Raw genomic sequence first — 23323 nt, 5'->3', positions numbered from 1 at the left:
ACCCTCCACCTTGGCGTGGTGGCCTCCACCTCTGCTCAAGAACAGCAGGGAGGGGGCTGGGGATTTAGCTCAGCGGCATAAGCGCCTGCCTTGTAAAGCAGGCAGTCGTGAGTTTGATCCCCGGTACTGATAAAAAGGAAAAAGAACAGCAGGGAAAGCTCGGTCAGCTTCACTCTGCGTTCCTGGATGTCAATGCCCTGTGACACATGCTGTGGCCTGGCTATCACGTAAGCCAGCCTGGTTCTCCTGCAGCTGGATGAGCACATGTACTTTTCTATGGGTCCAAATTAAAAATATGTATATCTTCCTTAGGAAAAAAATGTCTTGGCTTCATTTCCCTTTATGAAATAAAGGCCACTGAAAAATGGGAAAAGTTTGGGAGGCAAATGCTTAGGGAGTTTCTAACATGAAACCACCATGGTTTTGTCTTTTGTTTTGTCTTTTTGAGACAGTGTCTCTATGCAGTTTGGGCTGGCCTTGAGCTCACTTTATAGCCCAGGTTGATTTCAAACTCACAACGATCCTCCTGCCTCAGCCTCCTGGATGTCGGGAGTACAGTTGTGTACTACCACACTTGGCCAACCACCGTGTTCTGGAAGAACAACTGGAAAGGCATGAACTCACGCCTGCTGAGGTAGCAGAGGACAAGTACTAATTGGAAAGGTCCCAGGTCACACTCAGGGGACACAGAGCTAGCAAGACTGGCAGTTTAATTAAGACAAAGCTGAAACATTGATACATAGGGATCATGAAAACAAGAAAGGGTTAGGGTACACAGGGTTCCCAAGATCACTGAGACAAAAGGAACAGAAGGCCCCACTTGCCACAAAATCCATCATGTCACATTTGTGGTCTAGTTTAAAAAAATAAGCAATGAAAGAATGAATGAAAGATATATGACCCTAGGGGAGAACAGTTTTTACAGATATCTGTATATAACAACCTTTTGTTTTTCCTGTGACTCATACCCAGGGCCTCGAGCACACAATGCTCTAGTATGGGGTGACATCCGGGTGTGCATGGCATTATTCACTGTCAAACTTTGCTCACTGTGGCATTCTGATCAACTTCATTTATTTACTTTTTTTTTTTTTTTTTTTTGGTACCAGGGATCGAACTCACGACCTCATGCTTGTCAGGCAGGCGCTTATGCCGCTGAGCTAAATCCCTGACCCCTTGTTGTTGTTTTTTGAGACAGGGTCTTGCTATGTAGTTCAGGCTGGCCTCAAACTCATAATGATCTACCTGCCTCAGCTCCTCGAGTACTAGGATTACAGATGGGAGCCACCATCCCTGGCTGGTATCTCTAATCAACTTCATTATCTTACCTGTTGCCTTTCAGATGAGACTTTAGGAAAAAAACTAGCAAGAAAACAGTTCTAAAAGTACTTCCTCTTCAATTCTTTGGTATAATTTGATCATTCTGATGATAATCTATTCAGTAAGAACTTTAACATCCAGGTATCAACAACAATACAGTGAGGAACACAAATGTTTACAGAATAGTAAGTGAAGAAGAAATAGTATTTTTGATCTTGTGGAAAACAGAACTCTTAAAAATTTTACCTGTTTCTGTGGTAAAAATATCTATACTGCCTAAAAGAACAACTCTACTGAGATTTATATCAAGGAAATTGTTACATCAACCTCCCCTTTCATGATTATTAGAATAACTGTTCTATGTACTTTTTTTAAGTAGAAGAGGCAAGTTTCAGCTTGAACAAAAGAATTTTTGAGTGTTCTGATTGCGTGTCAACACCAAGATTCCACGTTAGTACATGGAATGGCAAGGCTTATCCGTTTATTGCAGGAGACAGCTAGTTTGTTTCCTGAAGCATTTTTTCTATTTCTTTATCCCAGTTCTCATCCCGCTTATCCGATTCTGTGACCACTTCGTATTCCTGAAGCTCCTGCTGCAGTTCTTTTTCCCAATCAGCGGAATCTTCTACAAGAAACGAAGGGGAAAGATGAGAAAGATATGCTCTGAATCATAATGCGCTGTTAACAATTCAATCTTTTTTGGTTTGTCTTTGGGACAGGGTCTCACTGTGCAGTTCAGATGGGCCCTGAACTCACTATGTAGTCCAGGCTGGCCTTGAACTCCCAGCAATCCTCCTGCCCCAGCTTCCATAGTGCTGGAATTACAGGCGTGCACCACCACTGCCAGCTGAGCTTTACTTTTTAAATAGCCAGTCTGGCGAAGTGTGGTAGTACATACCTGTAATCCTAGAACTGGGCTACACAGTGAGTTCAAAGCCAGCCTGAATTACAGAGTGAGACTCTGACTCAAAACCAAACACACAAAAAAAAGGAAGTGAACACAGGCTGAAAATGTAGCTTAGTGCTCAGCACGCACCAGGCCCTGGTTCCCATCCCTATCATGGTGCGTGCATGTGTGCTATGTGCATAAACAAACCTTAAGCTTAGTAGCTACTAAAAAAAGCAAAACCAAAATGCTGTAATTTTGTCACAGCAGTGGGCATAAGAACAGGCACTGTGTTAGAAATGCCTGTCTCACAAATGCTTAGTATTGGTAGAAGCTTTGCAGAGTGTTAGACTCCATGTAGGGTGCTGTAGAGAGAGACAGATGAGGTGTAACTGTCCTGGGGGAGTCCGTTTATGTGGTTGAGGATCACGGTACACAATATATAAAAGAATATGACAGTGGCACAGTAGTGTACATTTGTAAGCCTAGCACTCTGGTAGGCTGAGGCAGGAGTATTCCAGGTTCAGACTCAACCTGGGTAACTTAGCAACTCAAAGTCTCAAAAAGGAGGTGGGGCACAGCAGCTGGGGTGCAGCTTAGGGAGCAGGTCCCCTTTCAATCCCCAGTACTCAAAAAAAAAAACAAAACAAAACGAAACAAAAAACACAAACAAGAATAGGAAGTGGTTTGAATTATAACTCAGATAAAGAACCCACCCCCTGGAACAGCCAGTCAATGCCATAAAGTCCCAGCCTTACCCACCCTGTCTCCCCAGGGGCTGTGACTAGTGTGCCACCAGTAAACATAACACGAGTGTGAAGGTCGCTTCATCAGTGCCTTTAGTCCAGGGGCTCCATCCCCGCCCTGTCTAGCTCAGCTCTGTCCTCCCAGAGGTGACAGTGGGCATGCCCAGCAGGCTGCTCTGGTGGCTCCCGCTGGCACTCCATGTGAATGTGGGGACAGCCGGCTCCCTGGATGCGTGGTGTGTCCAAGGAGGCCACAGGGAACGCCTCATCTGAAGGTGACTCATGCAACCCCTGCTTTCCACCCAGGAGAAACCATTAACTCGGCCCGCCAGCCAGAAAAAACAGGCCTCTCCAGCCAGAAGCTGGTTTTTCACACACAGCAGCAGGGACAGAAGCTTCCAGATGCGTCTACACCACACGGGGTGCCTGTTGGTCAGCAGAAAGCTGGAGCCTTGTGCACTCCCTGCTCCCATTCCTGCCCCAGATCCTGGAGCAATTGTTTCTCGCCTGTCCCCTCTATACCAGGGGTTCTGCAGTAGAGCTCTGAACCCTGCTGCACTCCTAATCCCACTTCCCATGGGAGGCCTGTGGAGCCCAACTCTAGGGGAAAGGGAATGTTTTGTAAGGGGTTTTGCAGTGCTGGGGCTGGATTCCAGGACTCACATATGCTAGTTTCTACCAGTTACCCCATCCCTTGTTCCTGCAGACTTCAATGCGCTTTATTTGCAATTCCGTACTCAGGACAGCCAGTCTTAATGAAAAATGATAGAGTGCCCCAAGGAATCAACTCCTCCCAGTACCAGAGATTGAATCCAGGGTCCCCAGTCCTTTTCCTTTTATGTTTCATTTTGACACAGGGTCTAAATTGCTCAGGCTGGGCTCAAACTTTTGATCATCCTGCCTCAGCCTCCAGAGTGCTGGGACTGCAGGTGTATATCACTATGCCTAGCTTCCAGAGTCAATTCTGATGCAAAATTTACAAAGTATTTTTATAAATAGGCTTTCTAATATTTTACGCAATCGACTCTGAAACTAGGGAGAAGAACCCCAAAGGTTTTGGTTTGTTACCTTCCAGGACAGCTGTCTCCTCTTCCTTTTTGTCGAGCACAAGTTGCTCCATTTCTTTCCTTAAGTCCTCTTGATTTAAGTTACAGGCATCAAAAGCATCACTGACAAACTCAGAAACTCCTGGGCTTGTTGAAATTTCTTCCTCATCCTGAAAGGCAGCAAGAGCTCCTGAGATGGTTCTCTAAGTGACATTTTCTAAAAAGGCTGCCTCACAATCTCATAATTTATGCCTCACTTTTTTTCTCTGCCCTGCTAGCTGTGAGTCAGCGAGCATTGCTTCTCTACCTGCTAACCTGTACCGTTGCCTGGTAACTGAGTGATTACCACTGGGCTGCACTTCCTCCCCCACAGTCTGGACCACTCTGTCCCACCCCTGAGGAGCACATCTGGCATTATTCATGCTGGAAATGGCCCTGGGTCCCAGCTGCAAGTCTCTGGTTACTCAACTGGTGGTCTCCAGAAGACCCATTTGCTTGACTGTGTTTTTTTCTGGTGGTACCAGGAATTGAATTCAGGACCTTCTGCTTTCCAGGCAGGCGCTGCACCACTGAGTCATATCCCTGGCCCTTCATGAGTGGTTTTCAATTGCGGCAGAGATTTTGTGGGGGAGGGGTACCAGGAATTGACCTCAGGACCTCAGGCAAGCCCTGTGGCAGAGATTGTTAACCCAATGTCGTGGTTCGGATCTGGCCTGTCCCCAGACTACCCTAGTGTTCCAAGCCGGGGCTTCTCAAAGGTCGCTGGCTCATTGGGGCGCTGTACTTATCCCTGGACTCTTCTAGGGTTGAGCAGATAGCTGAATGGCTAGGAGGCGGGGCCCGGTTGGAAGGGGCGGATCCCAGGAGGGTCTCCCTCTCTGGCCCCTCCCTCCTCTCTGCTTCCTGCTACACCCTTCCACCAGGCTTCTGCCTAGGAGCAGGCAGACTGTGGACTGAAACCTCTAAAAAAACGTGAGTCAAAATAAACCTCTCCTCCTTTAAATTGTAGGAGTTGGGGATTGTGTCCCAGGAATGAGAAAGTGACTCAGACACTGTTATTCACCTCCAGACCAACAACTAGGTACAACGGAAAACTGTATTACCTCTTGAGTTTTAAGCTGAGATTTGATTACGACAGGTGGCGTTTTGGGCCGTACTGCCTCTAAGAAGTGAGAATAAGAGAGACAATAATTGCTTGCTTCAGTTCCGAATACATATTACAGTAATAGCTAACATAGCTCTACAAGTTTGATGATACCAAATACTTTTAAGAAATGAGCTTTTATAGTCTGCTTTTAGCTTTTCTCATGTTATTACAAGAGCTAGCCATGTGGACCCATCTGAACCGCTCAGTTTTAGGGATATTTTAAAGATGTTACCATATTCAATACCCTTTATATAAAATTTCTAGCAGGAAATAATTTTGGCCTTCAGTGTTAGCTAAACTCATTCTGCTCTTTTTTGAGATGATGAGAATGATGCAATCTGGGAAGTTTCCCTGTTGTTTGGAAAGCCGGAGGGCACAAAGCAACATGCAGTGTTCAGTCACAATCATCTCTTTGCTCAGCGACTTTGTCCGCTTTCCTTTTTTCTTTCTGGTACTAGGAATGAGACCCAGGGTCTTTATACTGAGTTACACCCCCAGCCCATTATTTATTTTTATTTCGAGACAAGTTCTTGCTAAGTTGTCTAGGGTAGTTTTGAATGTATGACCTTCCTGCTTCAGCCTTCCAGAGTGCTGGGATTACAGGTGTGCCTCCCCACACCTGTCATCATTTTCAGTTTTATTTACCTTATCCTAATAGTTTTTGTGAAAACCACCTTATATCCATCTTGTTTTGTTTAACAGGCAGCATTTGGTAAAATGGGATTTTCCAAAAAAAATCTAAAGAATGCTGAAGAAATCTAGGCATAGTGGCACATGCCTTTAATTCCAGCCTTGGGAGGCTCAGGCAGGAAGATCTTTGCAAATTCAATACCAGCCTGGGCTACAAAGTGAGCTCAAGGCCAGCCTGAACTGCATAGAGACACCCTGAGACAAAAAAGAAAAAAAAGACTGCGGAAGAATGGCAGACTATGGGGATGTATATCACATTTATGTGCAAAATGACAAATTTTGTTGTGCAAAGCAACTTCACTGTATTTCCCTAATCCCTGTTTAGCTTCAGAGCCTTTTCCTGAAGTCTAGAGAGCTGGTGCTTTGGGACACACTCTTGCGGAAGCTCCCAGGCTTCTATGAGCTACACCACTCTGCTCTGTGCAGGATGAACGCCCACTGGTAGTCAGTACCTACCTACATGAAGCAGGCCTCACTAAGACAAAGGTGACACAAAACGCATTCCTCATGTTAATCAGCATTCCAGAGAACGAGCAGTTGCTAATAGGCTAAAACATTTTCTCTACTTCCAGGGCCAATGTGTCACAGTAAGAAAGACCAGCCTAACAGAGTATGCCCAGCTCAGTGCTCGATATGGGTTTCCTTGCCCTGCAGACCACATATGCCCAGGAAGCCAGGTGGAATGAAAGGGCAAGAAACAGAGGAGGCGATGGCATCAGAGTGTAGGATTGAAGGGAGACATCACCCAGGACAGCAGGAAATGTGGGTTTACAAACTGTGGAGAACTACTCTGCCATAAAGAAGGATAAACTTAAGCTATCTGTACAAAAATGGATGCACCTTGAGACTATAATGTTAAGTGAAATGAATCAGAACCACAAACTTAAATCACATGACTTCTTCTATGAGAAACCCAATACACTGTATAAATAAACAGTAAAATAAAAGACAATAATTCAGGAAAACTCAGGGAAAAAAAGAAAAAAGAAATAAATAAAAGACAATAGAACACAGGGAGATAGGGCTCTTACAAGTGGGAAGGGGACCAAGAGATATGGCGGGCGGGAGGATAATAAGAATTAAGATGTGCTAAGTTCAAGCATCTACTCCCTATGTTTACATCCTTCATAGTGCAATAAACACGTTACAGTAAAAACTAGAGAGACAGATAAAGAGAAGAGGCCTAGGCCTGCTACTCAAGAGGAAAAGAAAAAGAAAAAATGAAAAGCAGCGAGAAAAAGACAAAAAAAAAAAAGAGAGAGAGAGAAGACCTCAAAGGGAAGGGAAGAGCGCAAGAGCGAGAGAAAGGCGAGAGGAAGGCGTGCGGCAGTGGGGCCACTGTGCACCGGGCGCCGAGCTCGCTGGCGCCCCCGCGGGCGCAGGCCGGGAAGGTACCTGTCAGCGGCGACTTGGCACTCATGCTGCCTTTCTTGTCCTCCTTGCCTGAGGCCTGCTGCGCGGCCAGGGCGGTGAGCTGGGCTGACTGCTTGATCAGGGACACGCGATAGAAGTAGTTTCTCCAGAACACCTCCTCCTTCACGCTGGGGAAGACACACAAGGACATGCCGCGTGAGAAGGCACACTGCTGTGCGGGAATGGGACCCAGGCCTGGCATGGCTAGCCTAGGTGCTCTCTGGCAGAGCTACACTCAGGCCTCAGGAGCAGATGGTTGTTAGCTTTTCTTTTTTGGGTTTTCTGAAGACACCACCTCACTATGTAGCTCTTGCTGATGGGGAACTCGAAGAGATCCTCCTGGGTGCTGGGATTACAGGTGTGCCACACCACACCCACTTTAGGAGTCCCAAACTTTCAATTTCCAGGGTGGTTCAGAGAGTCTCACTGGCTTTATAAGTGAAAGGCCAAACAGAACAACTGTATTTTTTTCCACAGCAGCAACAGACAAGTCACAGCACCAGCGACACCTCGGTATTTAGTCTTTTTTCTTCTCCTGTGCTGGGAATCAAACTCAGGGCCTCGCCTTTGCCAGGCAGTTGCTACAGTGCTGAGCTCCATCTCTGGCCCCAAGTCACAGTACTTTAGTGACACCAGCATTGCCCTCGGCAGAAGAGCACTGTCGTGAGGCAGGGCTATCAACCCGGGGGACCAGAAGCAGGGCCAGAGCCCCCCAGGTCCTTTGGTGTTTCTGGGAGGGTTACATGCACCTAGAGCAGGTGAACGAACATGGAGAGGCTCATCCCCTGAGAAAGAACACATGCAGGGTGCCACTTTGCAGCAGCACTGAACTGGCTGGGAGTGGGAGATGGCTGGGGACATACTGGTTTTGGCAGTGTTGTGATGGAACCCAGGGTCTCAAGCTCTAGGTAAGCACCTAGCTACACCCCCAGCCCTGTGGGAGATGTTGCCTGGGTTCAATGCTCTGGACCGCAATCTTCCCCCAAAAGGTGACGTGTCCTTGTCCTTCTCAGGAGACAGCCAGCTGCAGCTGCCTACCTAAGTACCCTCAGGGCCATTTTGCATTCTAGGCTATCAGAACATGTCCTGAGACAACCAACAGGAGCCTTGGGTGCACTACACTGCCACGGTGACTTGGGGGCACTGTCTGCTCCCTCCATTTACACAAACCATCATTCAGGCTGTTTTCCTTTCCAAACAGGTTTTCTAGAAGTGAAAGGAAGTGGCTGCAGGCATACTGAGGGCTCTCATGCTCTCCTTTGGAAAAGTCACAATGCAGGTGACTCTGTGGGCTGAGGAGCCCTGGGGGAGAAGTAACTCAAGTTCTTCATGTTGATCTGATGACTTCCACTCATGGGCGTATCTGAAGGCCTCGGCATCCAGAGCACCCCTGGGGACCCTGGGCGATCAAGGACATGATGTGCAATTGATTCTCTGTCCTCGGCCCTTGGCCTCAGAGGTGCTTGTGCCTGTGCCATGCCAGCAGGGCTGTGCTCTGTGGCTGAGGAGATTCAGAGGAAGTGCTTTGTTTCCTACAGTTCTCAGAAAATGCTGCTTTTTGTTCACACAGAGTAGCTCAAATGATCAAAGGTGCACATTAGTATGCGAGGAGGGAAAGTCCAGAAGTCCAGAGTCCTATATTTCTGCATGATCAACAATTTTTTTCTCTTTTTGAGACAGGGTTTCATTATGCAGTTCCGGCTGTCCTTGAGCTCACTTTGTAGCCCAGGCTGGCCTCCAACTTGAAGTGATGATCCTCCTGACTCAGTCTCCCAAATGCTGGGATTACAAGTAGGCACTACTATGCCTGGCAATATTTGGGGGGGGATGGGGATTGAAACAGTTGAGCCAAAATGGGCATGCTGGTGCACACCTGTAATCCCAGCACTCAGGAGGCTGAGGCAGGAGGATCCTTGTTAATTTGAGACCAGCCTGGACTACAAAGTGAGGTCAAGGCTATCCTGAACTGCATAATGAGACCCTGTCTCAAAAAGAAACAGCTGAACCCAGGGCTCATACATGCTAGACAAGCACTCTACTCATGTGCCACATCCCCTACCCTCTGGGTTTTATTTTTTTGAGACAGGGTCTCTCTATGTTTCCCAGACTGGTCTCAAACTTATGGTGATCCTTCTGCCTCAGCCTCCCAAGTGCTAGTATTACAGGTACACACTACCATATGTTTTGGGGGGTTTTTAACCTAGGGTTTTTAAACCTAGGGTCTCATTAGTCACTAAATTTTCCAGACTGGGCTTAAACTTCAGATCCTCCTGCCTCAGCCACTTGAGTACACCACATTTGGCTTACTATGGAAAATGTTCAAAACATAAAAGCAAAAACACTAGAACCATGAACCCCACGTAACAGTGACTCAACTTCCACAATTACCAACATAGTTCTGTTCCCCATATGCCTGCTTTTCTTTGGGTAGGATTGGAATTTTTTTTTTTTTTTGAGACAGGGTCTTCCTATGTAGTTCTAGCTAGCTTTGAATTTGCTATGTAGCCAAGGCTGGCCTCAAACTCGTGGCAATCCTCCTGCCTCAGCCTCTTGATTATAGGCATGTACCATCATGCCTGATTTAGGGCTAGAACACTTTAAAGAGATGCCAGATATCACAGCCTTTGAATGATAATACTTTTTTTTTCCTAGACAAAGTTTCCCTATGTAGCCCAGGCTGGACTGGAAATTATGGCACTCTTCTAGGATGACAGGTATGTAACACCATGCATGGCATCATCCAAAATATTTCTGTAAGCATTTCTGACAGTGTGATAATCATAATTTCTAAAAACTCTAAGAAAATTAGTAGTCAGAAACTGGAACTATATTAAAAGTACATAGCCTGTGACAAACCAGAAACACTAATCACCAAATATCAATTATCCAAAGTTTTCAGAAATCTAAAAATTGCTGTCAGCAAAGAGAGAGAGAGAGAGAGAGAGAGAGAGAGAGAGAGAGAGAGAGAGAGAGAGAGAAGGTTGAGAAGAACAGTCAGAAACTGAAACTGTGACTGCCATATTCTTGGCAAGAACAGCCTGGGCCACAGGCCAACGACAACCCAGGTCTCCTGGTGGCCCTGACACACAATCCCAATATGGAGCTTGGTGACACTAGTGATCTTGGAGTTGATGGTGAAGCAACCCCATCAGGCCAGAGACTTGGTGCCCTTCCCTGGGGCTTGTCCACAGAATGGGCACCAATTCCAAGGGCTGCAACAGAGCTGCAGACAGACACACAGACACACATGCACAGACATACACATGTGCCTACCCATGAATTGTCAGGAGTCAATTCCTAGGGTTGTGGGAGCAAATACAATAAAAGAATACATGGTACATTTCTGTTTTCCTTTTGTAGCACTGGGAATAAAATCGGGGCCTTCTCACTGAGCTACCCCTCAGCTCTTTCTATTTTGAGCCAAGGTCTCAATTGCCCAGTCTGAAGTCAACTTGCAGTCCTCCTGTTTCGTCCACCAAAAGTAAAGGTCTTTTCTCCTAAAAAGGTAAAGGTTCCCACATGCTTTTACTTGGGAAGACACTGGGCAGTTGTGTGGTTCCACTGGCTAAAAGGAGCACAGCTCCTCCTGGCCCCATCAGCCCTGGCCACCTTGATGTACCTTCTCTGACACAGGGCACATTGCCAAGGCCTTGGGACTGGGATACCACTGCCGCACATGTGTGCACTTACAGTTTGGGAACCAGAGCAAAGCGCATCTTGCTCAGCAGCTCATCCTCTCGCAGCATGACCAAGGCGACAGGGTACATCTGATCAAAGTCGAAGTGAAACTGCACGCCCACTGGAGGGTCGCGAAGGAAATTCCTCTTGTCCTTTGATGAGCAGGGAGAAAGTCAGGGGAAGAACAAAAAGCAATTAACAGGTCACGATGTAGCTGAGCTGGGACAAGTCCTGGATTCCATGGCAACCTTCAGCTGAGAAGTACACAGAGCTACCGGCACCTGGATGCTAAGCAGGTTTCCTAACATTCATCGGATGCAGCCCAGGCCCCGACTGGCTCAGCAGACAATGTGAAGCCATGGAAGTATGCTCTGTATTAGTGGGCACCTTTACATACTGTAACACTGCAACTGTCTTAGTCAAGTGATGAAACACTCAGGAGTACCAAGCCCAAACTCTCTTTCCAGTCCCAAGGCATCAATACAGAGCCTTTGGACTAAGCTACATCCCCAATCCTTTTTGTACTTATTGTTTTTGAGACAGTGTCTCGCTAAGTCTAAGGCTGGTCTCACACGTGTGATCCTCCTGCTTCAACCTCCAAGAATGCTGGGATACAGGTTTATACCACCGCTCCTTGCTCTACTCCATTTCTAAATGTGCAGAGTATGCTTTTTTTTGGGGGGGGGGGCGGGTAGCTGGGGATTGAACTCATGACCTTGTGCTTGCCAGGCAGGCACTTATACTACTAAGCTAAATCCCTGGCCCAGAGTATGCTGTTGGTCCCACCTTGCAGACTTGGGCCAAGGCTCTGCCACAAACTCTGAGCTCGTCAAACTCAGTCCCTGGGCCTGTGGTGCGGACCAACACACAGTTCTGCTAAGAAAGCCTTGCTCAGACCTTGTCACTGTGGGCTGACTAACTTCACAGTGTTTCCAAGTTTTTCACAAGATCTTTATTATTTATTTATTTATTTTTTGAGATCGGTTCTCTATGCTGTTAAGGCTGGTCTTGAGCTTACTTTGTAGCTCAGGCTGGTCTTGAACTTGCAACAATCCTTCTGCCTCCCAAGTGCTGGGAATTCAGGCATATGCCACCATACCCGGCTCAATTTCTTTTGTTTTTTTGAGACAGGGACTCACTATGTAGTTTAGGCTGTAGTTGAACTCACTATTTAACCCAGACTGGCCTTGAATTCACAATGATCCTCCTGGCTCAGCCACCTGAATGCTGGGATTATATCATGCACCACCATGCCCAGATCACAATGCTTTCAACATTATGACTCCTGCAGGCTTCGTGCCTCCTGAAAGTTCACTCATCCATTAGGTGCTGGGGCTCAAACCTCAGGGTTTAGGTATGCTAAGCCTGCACCCTCTCCTGAGGCAGCACATCAGCCTCTTACTGCAAAGTTTCTGAGGCAAAAGGCATTGTGCTGGGAGGACTGCAGCAGCAGAGAGGAGAGGAACACAACCGGGCCCCTCTTATCTTCCCTTCCTCCACCAACTGTGACCATTTAAACACAATGCAATAATAGTAAGTGGATTCTTCTTTCTGCTGCTGAATGCAGGCTTAGGATACCTGCAACCATGTGTCACAGAATTCCCAATCCATTACATGGCTAACAAACCAACAAAAGGGTCAGTATATTAAAACTTTAACTCTCACCTGTAGACCTAGCACTTGGAATTTGTAGCAGTCTTTTTTTTTTTCTGGTACCGAGGATCAAACTCATGACCATGCGCTTGCTAGGTAGGTGCTTATGCCACTTAATTAAATCCCTTGCCCCAGCCTAGAACTCAGAGACTGAGGCAGGACAGATACCTTGAGCCCAAAAGTTTGAGACCAGCCTAGGCAACATAGCAAGACTGTCTCAACAAAACAAAACAAAAAGACAGTGCGGGGCCTGGTGGTGCATGCCTGTATTCCCAATCCCAGCATTCGGGAGGCTGAGGCAGGAGAATTGCCATGATTAAGAAGGCAGACTGGTCTACATAGTGAGTTCAAGGACAGCCTGAATGACATAGTCAGACTCTCTCAAAACACCAAAACAAAACAAAACAAAACAAAAAACCTGAAAGTAACATCACTTAATGAGAAAATTCCTAGAAGTAGAATTACTGTTGCAAGCGTATAATCATTGTGATGTAAAATGGCCAAATTCTCCTCTGGGTGGGGTCAAGGCATGGAATCAAGGAAAACACCTAAGTTTTAACTCAGAAAAACCAGCAAGGGTGGGGGATCGTTTAGTGAGAGGGCAAACTTAGTTTGCAGGAGCCCCTGGGTTCCATCTCCGATGTCAAAAGGGGGAGGAAGGAAAGAAAAAACAATCTGGATGACCACCGCTGATGGTGTAAAGGCCCAGCCACCAAGCCATGCATGCCTGGCACAATGCTGCTGCCAGTTTCTGGCCAGGTAGGGAGCAGGTAAGCAGTGATCACATCTCAGAGTCGAGGTCCTCTCACTTGGCTGTGTGGTGGGGACAGAGGCCCCAGGTCTCTGCTAACATGGAGGACAGAAAGTGTGAGAGTACTTTCTCACAGTGCTGGTGTCACACAATTACTCCCCAGTGTCACTGCAATCCTTCTGAAGTCTCGCGGGCTCAGACATGAGATTGCGCATCAGTTCTGGTTGCCAACAAATGCAGTTCTTTGCTGTTGTTTCCCTTCAGCCCTGAGGACTAAACTCAGGCCTTTGTGCTGAGCTACTTCCCAGTCCTTCTCAGGTTTCTAAATCCTTTGTTTTGTTTGGTTGTGGTTTTTTGCGGGGGAGGGGTTAGGGAGAGACAAGGTCTTACCATGCAGTGAAGGTACACTTTGAGCTCAGTGTAGCCCAGGCCAACCTCAAACTCTTGGTGACCCTCCTGCCTCAGCCTCCTAGGCTGCTGGGATTACAGGCATGCCCAGCAACCTGGTTTATTTTTGTTTTTTGAGACAGGGTCTTGCTATGTAGTTCAATTGGCCTTCACCTCATCATGTAGTCCAGGTTGGCTACCATCCCTTGGTGATCCTTCTGCCTCAGTCTCTCATGTGCGGAGATTAGAGATGTGTGCCATCATATCTGGCTAGCTCTGGAAATTTTGAGACAGGGTCTCATGATGCCACTCAATTAGTTGTCCATTCAAATTTGTGAACCTTCTGCCTTAGTCTCCCAGAGTGCTGGAATTACAGATGTGCGCTACCGTATTCAGTTACACTTAAAAGTAAAGAGAAAATATAGAACTGTAGTCATTTCACTTGCAGAATTAGAACTCTGCCTAAAAACCTCAAATGACAGAATATTTCAAAAGATTATCTCACCAGGCACGGTGGCACATGCCTGTAATCCCAGCACTCAGAAAGCTGAGGCAGGAGGATCATTGCAAGTTAAAGACCAGCCTGGGCTACAAAGTGAACTCAAGACCAGCCTGAACTGCATAGCAAGACTGTGTCTCAAAAAGACAAAAAAGATTATCTCAATAACATTAAAAATCTATTGCAGAATTATAGAATAATTTCACATAATAGGCTGTACTTCCACATATAAACAAAGAACTTATATACATGTGCCAACTCCTGAGGAAGAATGTAGTCTTTATGTACTGCAAACATGTACTAACAAAACTTAAAAGAAAAAGAAAAAAGTATTCAAGAAAATAATGTACCAAAAATACTTAGGGGTGTAGCTCAGGACTACGGCATTGTCTAGCATGTACAAGGCCCTTAGTTCCCAGCACCACGAAAAAGCAAACACCAGAAAGTTAGTAAGAAAAATAGCGAAAGTTGATGTACACATTCTTAACATGTTCAAATACTTATAAGACCATACGGAAACACAGAGCTGCATGAAGGGAAGGCCCTCCTGCCTAGGGACAGAGACAGACACACTGGTGACAGGAGCAAGTATGCCCCACCCAGGGCTCTGCGAGTACTCACAGCTGCTAAGGCCAGAATTTGTTGCTGAATGGTTTCCTCATCATTACTGTCCACCCACGGGGGCACGGCTGCTTCTAGAGTTTTCAATGGGAAAGAAGAAAGGAGAAAAGGCCATTAAAATCATTGCATTGCAGTCTCTACTTTCGGAGGAGAGTTTCTACACAACCACTAAAGACTGATTCACCGGTAAGTTCCACATGTGACCCTCCAACGACCCGGCTCAAATGTTGCAGTAGAGAAACTGTACCTTAACCAGGCAAGCAACAGCACCAACAAAGGGGAGGAGGATACTACTGGCCCCCAGATGTGACATTTTTAATATGGGTACCGAGGTGGCATCCTGGCCAAGAATCCATAATTGGAATCTAGTCACAAGGACATAGCAGACAAAGTTCAAATGTAGAAGAGTCTATTAAAAGAGGAGGAGTGGGCCAGGCATGTTGGTGCACACCTATAATCCCAGCACTCAGGAGGCTGAGGCAGGAGGATTGTTGCAAGTTCAAGGCCAGCCTAGGCCACACAGTGAGTCCAAAGCCAACATGAACTTCATGGTGTCTTTAAAATATAATATAATATAATATAATATAATATAATATAATATAATATAATATAGAAGGGGGCATGAGTTGGGTATGGTGGCATACATCTATAATCCCAGCAATTGGAAGGCTGAAGTAGGACTGCTTCATGTTGGAGGACATCCTGGGCAACATAGTTCAAGGTCACCCTGAGCTACCTAGTAAGACCTTGTTTCAAAAAAAAAAAAAAAGGTGGAGGGATGGCAGAGTGGTAGATATGTGCTGGAAACGGTGGTACATACTTGTGATTCCAGCAATTCGGGAGGCTGAGGCAGGAAAATCACAAGTTTGAGCCCAGCCTGGGTAATGAAGGAAGACCCTGTCTCAAAACATAAAATAAAGAGCTAGAGATGTAGTTCAGTGCAAAACCCTTGGGTTCAAGGCCTAGTAATAAAAAAAAAAAAAAAGCATGAGGCAGGAGAATCCAGGAGTTGGTGGTCAACCTAGCAACACAGCAAAACTTCATCTCAAAAACAAGAAAACAAAAACAAAACGAGATTAGGAATGAGAGAAGGAGCTGAATCTGGATGTAGTCGCATAGGCCTATAATCCCACCACTCAGGAGGCTGAGGCAGGAAGACTGCCATGAGTTTGAGGCCAGCCTGGCTACATAGTGAGGGTTGGAAGCTAATCCTCAAGGAGTGGGAGCTAAACATCGGGGATAGTAGGATGTTGTACAGTCAGCCTATGTGTTTGGGGGGACAAAGATCACAGCACTGCAGCTTCATGCCAGATGACACACAGCAGCCCTGGAAAGGGGGTCCCATGACTTCCTGTGCTGACTTGGGAACTCATCCTGATTTAGACAGAGGGGCTGGTGGTGGCCAGGAATGGGCTGGATCCCCTCTCTCAGTGCCTTTTACCCTCAGCTACTGATGCCCTGGGAAGCCCTAGGTACCAATGTGGAGACCATCCTGCCCACCACTCTCTCAGGATGACCAGTACCCTCCTGCAAGGACATTTCTCAGCTCTGTACTAAGGCCAGGCTCCTTATTCAGCAAATGGAGACAGGACAAGCACTTCGCAGGGTTACTGTGTCCAAGATAGGGTCAAAGCCAGGACCTTGGCACATGCGCACACTGGGTGAGCCACTCCACCAACCTGCACCCTAGCCTCTATGGCACCTCTTCTGGTGGTCATGATGGCTAGGACTGGGCCTCTTAGGCCGGCTCACATGGCCATCACTGGGCGCTCCTGAAATTCTCCCCTCCAGCCTGCTATTGTTGCTTTCTCCTGGCTGGTCTTCCTTGGGGGATTATGAACAGTAACTTTTTGCTTATAACATCTTTATTTTCTGAGATAGGATTTCATTATGTAGTTCAGGCTGGCCTTGAACTCAGGGTGATTCTCCTGCCTCAGCCTCCTGAGGGCTGAGATTCCAGATGGGCACTACCACATCCAGCTTCATTCCCTTTCTTTAAACCCTGAGGTTTTACAGCTTTATCTCCCCCACAGACTCCCCAAGTCTCTGTGTTACCCAAAGGAGAGATGTCATGTACACTTTTAGGGGGACCTTGTGTGTACAGAGCAAGTGCTCTTTCACTGAGCTGCACCTCCAGTCCTGTTCACATCTCTGAATTCTCAGAGCTTTCACGTGGATCTAGCACACAATAGTTTCTTGGACAGAATGTGGCAGGTTAGCCAGGTGTGATGGTGCACATGCCTGTAATCCCAGCACTTGGAAGGCTAAGGCCAGAGGATTGCTGAAGGTCAGCCTGAATGGCACAGTGAAAACCTGTCTAGGAAAGTCCAAAAAAAAAAAAAAAAACAAAGAAAGAAAGAAAAGATAACGGGTACCATACCGGATTTCTTTGTATGTTGTTCCTCAACAAATTTTTTCTGCTCCTTCTGAAAGTCTCCTATGATCGTCTGTTAAAGAAAATACATAAAGAATCAATTTACTTTGAAATGTTTACTAGTGAATTTTTTTTGTAGTACCTGGGATCGAACTCATGACCTTGTGCTTGCCAGGCAGGCGTTTAACCACTGAGCTAAATCCTCGGCCTTACTATAGGAATTATATTCAAGGTTTTAAAAGTCTATTTGAGGGGCTGGGGATTTAGCTCAGCGGCATAAGCGCCTGCCTTGTAAGGGGAGCAGGCAGTCGTGAGTTCGATCCCCGGTATCGATAAAAAGGAAAAAGACAAAAAAAAAAGTCTATTTGAAATAATTCATTTTCCTTCAATAAAAAGACTAAAAACATACACATTTCCATTTCCTAATTAAGAGAGATCCTTCAATTTTTTTTTGTTTTTGTTTTTTTTGGTGCCGGGGATTGAACCTAGGACCTTGCACTTGCCAGGCAGGAACTTACGCCACTGAGCTGAATTCCCAGCTTTTTTGTTTGTTTTTTGAGATGAGGTCTCACTATGTAGTACTGGCTGGTCTTGAGCTCATTTTGTAGCCCAGCTGGTCTTGAACTTACAGCAATCCTCCTGCCTCAGCCTCCCGAAGGCTGGGATTACAGGTGTACATCACCACACCCTGCTTTCTTCAATACTTTTGAACTGTAAGTATACTTATGGCATGTACTTCTTCAAATACAAAAATAAAATGAGTGGAAAATTTAACAACAGTTAAACTGTTATATTAGTCCATAAAACAAGGCCAAGTCTCATTCCATTAAGAGTACACACAACAAACATATCTAAATAACAATATATTAGGGCCAGGGATTTAGCTCAGCAGCATAAGTGCCTGCCTGCAAAAGTGAGGTCATAAATTCCATCTCTGGTACTAAAAACAAAACAATATATCTAAGGCTTATTTAATGACCTCTTTAGTTCAAATAGTTACTAGTATCAGTGAAATTCCCTAGGCCTGAACTTTAGCACTAGAAAAAAAATGAGCAAAGGATGATGCTATACACCTGTAATCCCAGCTACTCAGAAGGCTGAGTGAGGCAGGAGGATCACAAATTCAAGGTCAGCCTGGGCAACTTGGTGAGCTACTATCTCAAAATAAAAATTTTATATAGGCTAAGGGTGTAGCTCAGTGGCATAGCACCTTAGGATTTGATCTCCAGTACCACATTACAAAAAATTACAAAATCAGAATACTATGAGATCCTACTAGGGTTTTATTTATTTATATATTTTTTTGTACCAGGAATCTAACTCATGACCTCGTGCTTGCCAAGCAGGCACTATACCACTGAGCTGTATCCCTAGCCTATTTGAATTTTAAGATGTTCACAGCGTGGTGTGATGGTACACACGTATAATCTCAGCACATGGGAGGCTGGGGCAGGAGGGTACCAGTAAGTTTGAGGCCACTCTGAATTAACTTAGTGAGTCCCTATCTAAATAAATACTGGACCAGGGATTTAGCTCAGTGTTGTAAGCGCCTGCCTGGCAAGGTTAAGGTCATGAGTTTAATCCCATACCAAATAAATACATAAATAAATACTAAACTGGGAATTGTGGCACACTCCTATAATCCCAGCACTTGGCAGGCTGAGGCAGGCGGATCATTGCAAGCTCAAAATCAGTCTGGGCTACAAAATAAGCCCAAGGCCAGCCTGAACTGCAGAGTGGGACCCTGTCTCAAAAAGACAAAAAAACAAAAACAAAATTCACAAGCAGGAATGATTGTATTAGCTGCTAGTGAATTTCATAAATTTCTACTTCCAAAAGGTAGTAATATTTAGCTGGGCACTGTAGTGCCCACCTGTAATTCCAGCACTCGTGAGGCTGAGGCAGGAGGATATAGGTCCTGGGCTACAAAGTGAGCCCAAGACTAGCCTGAACTGCATAAGGAGACCCTGTCTCAAAAAGACAAAAAAATAGTAACATTTTACTTTTTAAACTTATATTTGCAGTATACAATGATTAAATTCATCATGTCAAGTTGTTATTCATACATAATAGACCTTAGTTCTTTTCCTCCCCAAAAGATATTTAAATTTACCTTATCAATGATGTCATCTATTTTGCCTTCTTCTACGGATTTCTTTATCGTCTGTGCTGTTTCAGCAACTGACTCAGTTATCTTTTTGGTGGCAGCACTCGCAAAGTTAAAGAGATAGTCTGCAAAGGATAAAGAGTGTGTTTCATTCGGGCAGTGAGGTACCATGGTTACCCCACCCTCACCAGTTCTGGGGATCTCTTCCAGGACCGCCTGGGATCTCAGCGTCTGCAGACTTGTAAGTCCCAGGTAAGAAGTGGGTGGTATGTGCATGTAATTCCGGGTGCCCTCCCTCCTGTTACACTCACATCATTTCTAAAGCCTTGTCAGTGTTTATGCCAGGGGAAACACTGTATAAGTGTTTGTTATGCTACGTTGTTTCAGGATACAGAGGAAATTTCAGGAAATTTGTGATTTCCTTTCCCTTAAATAGGTCCTACAAAAAAATCCAAAAGGAGAGGGCAGATTCCCTGTGCCAAGGACTTGAGGTGAAGAAAGAGAAGCAGTGGCAGGGCTTTCTGTGTGCCCTGCCAGCTTCCTGGGCCTCTATACCTCTCTTCCAGGTCATAAGCTGGCCAAGCCCTCCCAGCTGTTTCTAACTCCCCTGCTGTGGAGTTCCAGTTCTCACTTATCTCAGTAGGCAATCTCCCCTCCTACTTTACAAATAAGAACAAGGCTCCTTTATACTTTTTTCCTTTCTAGAGTCCAGGGAACCCACCTATATTTTCTTCATCCTCCTCCTGTTCAAACAACCTCCCTCCCTTTCCAGATTACCGGGCCCCACAACAGATCTGGGGGAATTTTGAATCCAGAAGTCTTGGCAAGCCTTCTGAGAAAGATAAAGCCTTCTGAACTAATAATAATGAGCAGATCTGTGGAACAGGATTAAAAATGGAGAGCCCAAACATTCATCTTCATAAACCAAACCACAAACTTAGCATTCTTATTTTAATTTTTAAAAAATAAATTGCATTTAGGGGGCTGGGGATTTAGCTCAGTGGCATAAGTGCCTGCCTTGCAAGCAGGCAGTCGTGAGTTCGATCCCTGGTCAGATAAAAAGGAAAAAAGACAAATAAGTAAATAAATAAATAAATTGCATTTAAAAAATAATTTTTTGTTTTAGCTTTCTTAGGGCCTTGAGCGATGTTCGTGTCCCATTATCTACTGCACTGTAACATAGAGGCTCAGGGTTACCCAGGCCATCGGAAGCCCACACTCGAAGCACCTAGGTTCCAGACTGGAAGCATGTCTAGAGCCAGCTGCTAGGCTCTCCCTGACAACTCCCATCTCCCCAGAAACAAACTCACCTTGGGGAAGTCTAGGGAAATCTAGTCTCTGTGGCTGGGTACAGAATGATGCTGAGAGTGTCAGTGGACCCTGGCACACCTGCTACATCCTCACTCTGTGCATGGTATCACTTCCAGGAGTCAGAATGAGAGAACCTGCACCAGCATCGGGATGCCCGCTCTCTAGCTGTCCACAGCCTTTACCAGAAAACTGCCTACTTACACTATGATAACTCCCATTTGCACTACCATGTCCGGCTTGTGTTTATGTTTTTTCTTATTTTCTTTTGTTGAGACAAGATCTACGTAGTTTAGACTGACTTTGAATTCACTATATAGCCCAACTTAAGCCCCCTCAAATATCAAAAGAGAACTTGTTGAGGAAATGAAGGAGGCAGTAATAGCATCAAGGTAGACATTCACATTAAAAACACATTTGTCTTTCTTTTCTTTTTTTTTTGTACTGGGGATCAAACTCATGACCTTGCACTTGCTAGGCAGGTGCTTATGCTGCTGAGCTAAATCTCCAGCATATTTGTCTTTCTTTTGTGTGATACTGTGGATACAACCCAGGGCTGCAGGCATGCTGCTAGGCAAGTGCTCTAAGAAATACTGGGCCACACTCCCAGTCACACAAAATCATGTATTAGCAAACAATTCAGAGGTATTTACTGCTAAATACAAACCAAGTTTCTTTTTATTGGGTGGGGGGGGGCTTTTTTTCTTGTTTTTTTTTTGAGACAGGGTTTCCTTATGTAGTTCAGGCTAGCATTGAACTCACTATACAGTCCAAGGGCAGCTTCAAACTCAATCTCCTGCCTCCTGAGGACTGAGATTATTGGCATGCACCATCACATCTGGCTCAATTCTCAATTTTAAGAAATCGTTAAAATGTTAGAAATGGCTATTTTCTTTGAAATCAAGGAAACAGTCTTAACTTTATCCCATTTTTATTTATCCCAACTACTTAATGCCACCTCCAGGACTTAAGAGTTATTTTTCTTATGTAGGATTTGGGAGCCTTGGTCTGAGATAATTCAGTCAGAATTTGAGACTGTTTAATGTCCTTACCCATCTACCCATAGTAAACATTTTGAAAAGGTCTTTCTTAATAGAAATATGTGCTTTTCTTCTCTACTCCTCTTCTCCATTTAATATATCCTTAAAGAAAGCTTTCTACATTTAACATTCAGTTCTGTAGTTCTCTCCCTTTTAATGCCAGTCAGCTTTAGGGCTTAACTCTTCAGACACTTGTACTATTTAAACCTGCTGAAGTTTTCCTGGAATCAGAATTATTATGGCATGTCTAGATTCTTCCTGCCTACGGCCCCCACCAGACTGTAAACTTGAAAAGAGCTTCAAAATTAAGATAGATCTAGGCGCAAATCCAACTTCTACAACTTATCATTTTGGCCCAGTAACTCTGAGCTTCTCTTTTTCAGTACTTGGGCTAGGACACAGGGGCTATCACTGAGTTGCATCCCCCATCCCTTTTTATTTTTTACTTGATCAAGACAGGGACTTGCTAGGTTGCTCTAGTGGAACTCAAACTTGCCACCCCCTGCTGCAGCCTGCCTCAGGGCTGGGACTACAGGCGGAGCTTGGCTCTCCCTGGGAGTGTTTAACAGGCAGAGTTCCTATGACATCTACTACTCAGATGTGCACAAACAAGGCAACCGCTGTTGTTTTCCCACCCTTAGTCCCACTGCACCTAAAAGACAAGACTGAGGGTTTAGTGAATGTCAGTACACTCTGGATAACACGCCTTCAGGGCAAAAGGGCACTTTTTCCAGCAACTCAAGCTCATCAAGGATTGCAGATGAAAGTAAAGGTAAAAAACCGGCGACTGAACTAAACAGATTATTGGTTGAACACGAAGACGCCGTATCAGGCTGCTTTAATAGCAGCCCCGCTTCCAATGTGTACCAACTTTGCAGAACGGCATGCCAGCTGAACTTAGGGATGCAGGCCTGTAACCCTAGCATTCGGGAGGCTGAGGCAGATCGTTGAGAATTCGAGACCACCTTGGGCTGCATAGCGAGACCTTCACAAACAAAGAGACAAACGAATGGTAACACAGAAAACAAAGTGGCCCACCACCAGGAACTGCAAAGGGATAGGATCTGACTGCAGGATGACACGCTTTCCTCCCCTGTTCCTTACTCCGGTAGCCAGCCGGCTGCACCCCTGGGGCACCGCCCACCATCGGCTCCCACCCAGCGGCCAGTCAGACTCACTGCCGAGGTCTCTGGCCTGGTGGAGAAGTTCCAGGTCCTCGGGCTGCTGCTCCTTCGTGGGCTGTGCTGCCACCTCCGAGTGCTGCTCAGGCGGAGGGTCTCCAGCTGACGCCTCGCCGTCAGTCCCTGGCGACTGCAGGCCAAGCCAACTACTTAACCCTCGGAACATCCCGCCCGCGGGGCCGCCTTCGCGGTCCCGCTCCCGGAGACCCCCACAAACGCTGTCTGTAAGGGCCCCGGGACTCCGCGCCTCTCGGGATGATAGCCGGAAGCCGAGGTAGTTGCCAAACGGATGTCAGGACTCTCATTGTGAGCCCGCCCTCCGCGTGCGTCACTTCTGGAAAAAGCCCCGCCCCTTGCTCGTGTCAAAGGTGAGTCTTAAGCAAGGAGGCAAAAGGCGTTCTCTGCGTAGCCCCGCCCCTCCCCGCCCTCCCTGCCTCGCCCCTTTCTCCTTTCCCAGGCTTTGTGACTGATTTGAA

General features: G+C 45.9%; 1 protein-coding gene across 2 annotated transcripts; it reads right to left on the bottom strand.

The window, feature by feature from the left end:
- Positions 1-693: 693 nt before the first annotated feature.
- On the bottom strand, positions 694-23145 carry Syap1 (synapse associated protein 1). 2 transcript variants are annotated; one of them, XM_003463052.5, is made up of 9 exons: positions 22845-23145; positions 19325-19443; positions 17218-17284; positions 14838-14911; positions 10939-11078; positions 7231-7376; positions 5102-5160; positions 4021-4168; positions 694-1945 (listed from the first exon to the last, which is right to left on the bottom strand). In XM_003463052.5, the coding sequence occupies exons 1-9, from the start codon at positions 23011-23013 to the stop codon at positions 1818-1820; spliced, it is 1050 nt and encodes a 349-aa protein (XP_003463100.1). In that variant the 5' UTR covers positions 23014-23145; the 3' UTR covers positions 694-1817. The 2 variants fall into 2 exon arrangements, with proteins under 2 accessions (XP_003463100.1, XP_063099144.1); XM_063243074.1 differs by lacking the exon at positions 22845-23145 and adding an exon at positions 22538-22754.
- Positions 23146-23323: the final 178 nt, after the last annotated feature.

Source organism: Cavia porcellus, unplaced genomic scaffold (assembly GCF_034190915.1).
Source record: "Cavia porcellus strain 051 isolate PalLab524CR breed Dunkin Hartley unplaced genomic scaffold, mCavPor4.1 scaffold_33, whole genome shotgun sequence".
NCBI lineage: Eukaryota > Metazoa > Chordata > Mammalia > Rodentia > Caviidae > Cavia > Cavia porcellus.
This window is presented reverse-complemented; position numbering and strand designations above follow the sequence as displayed.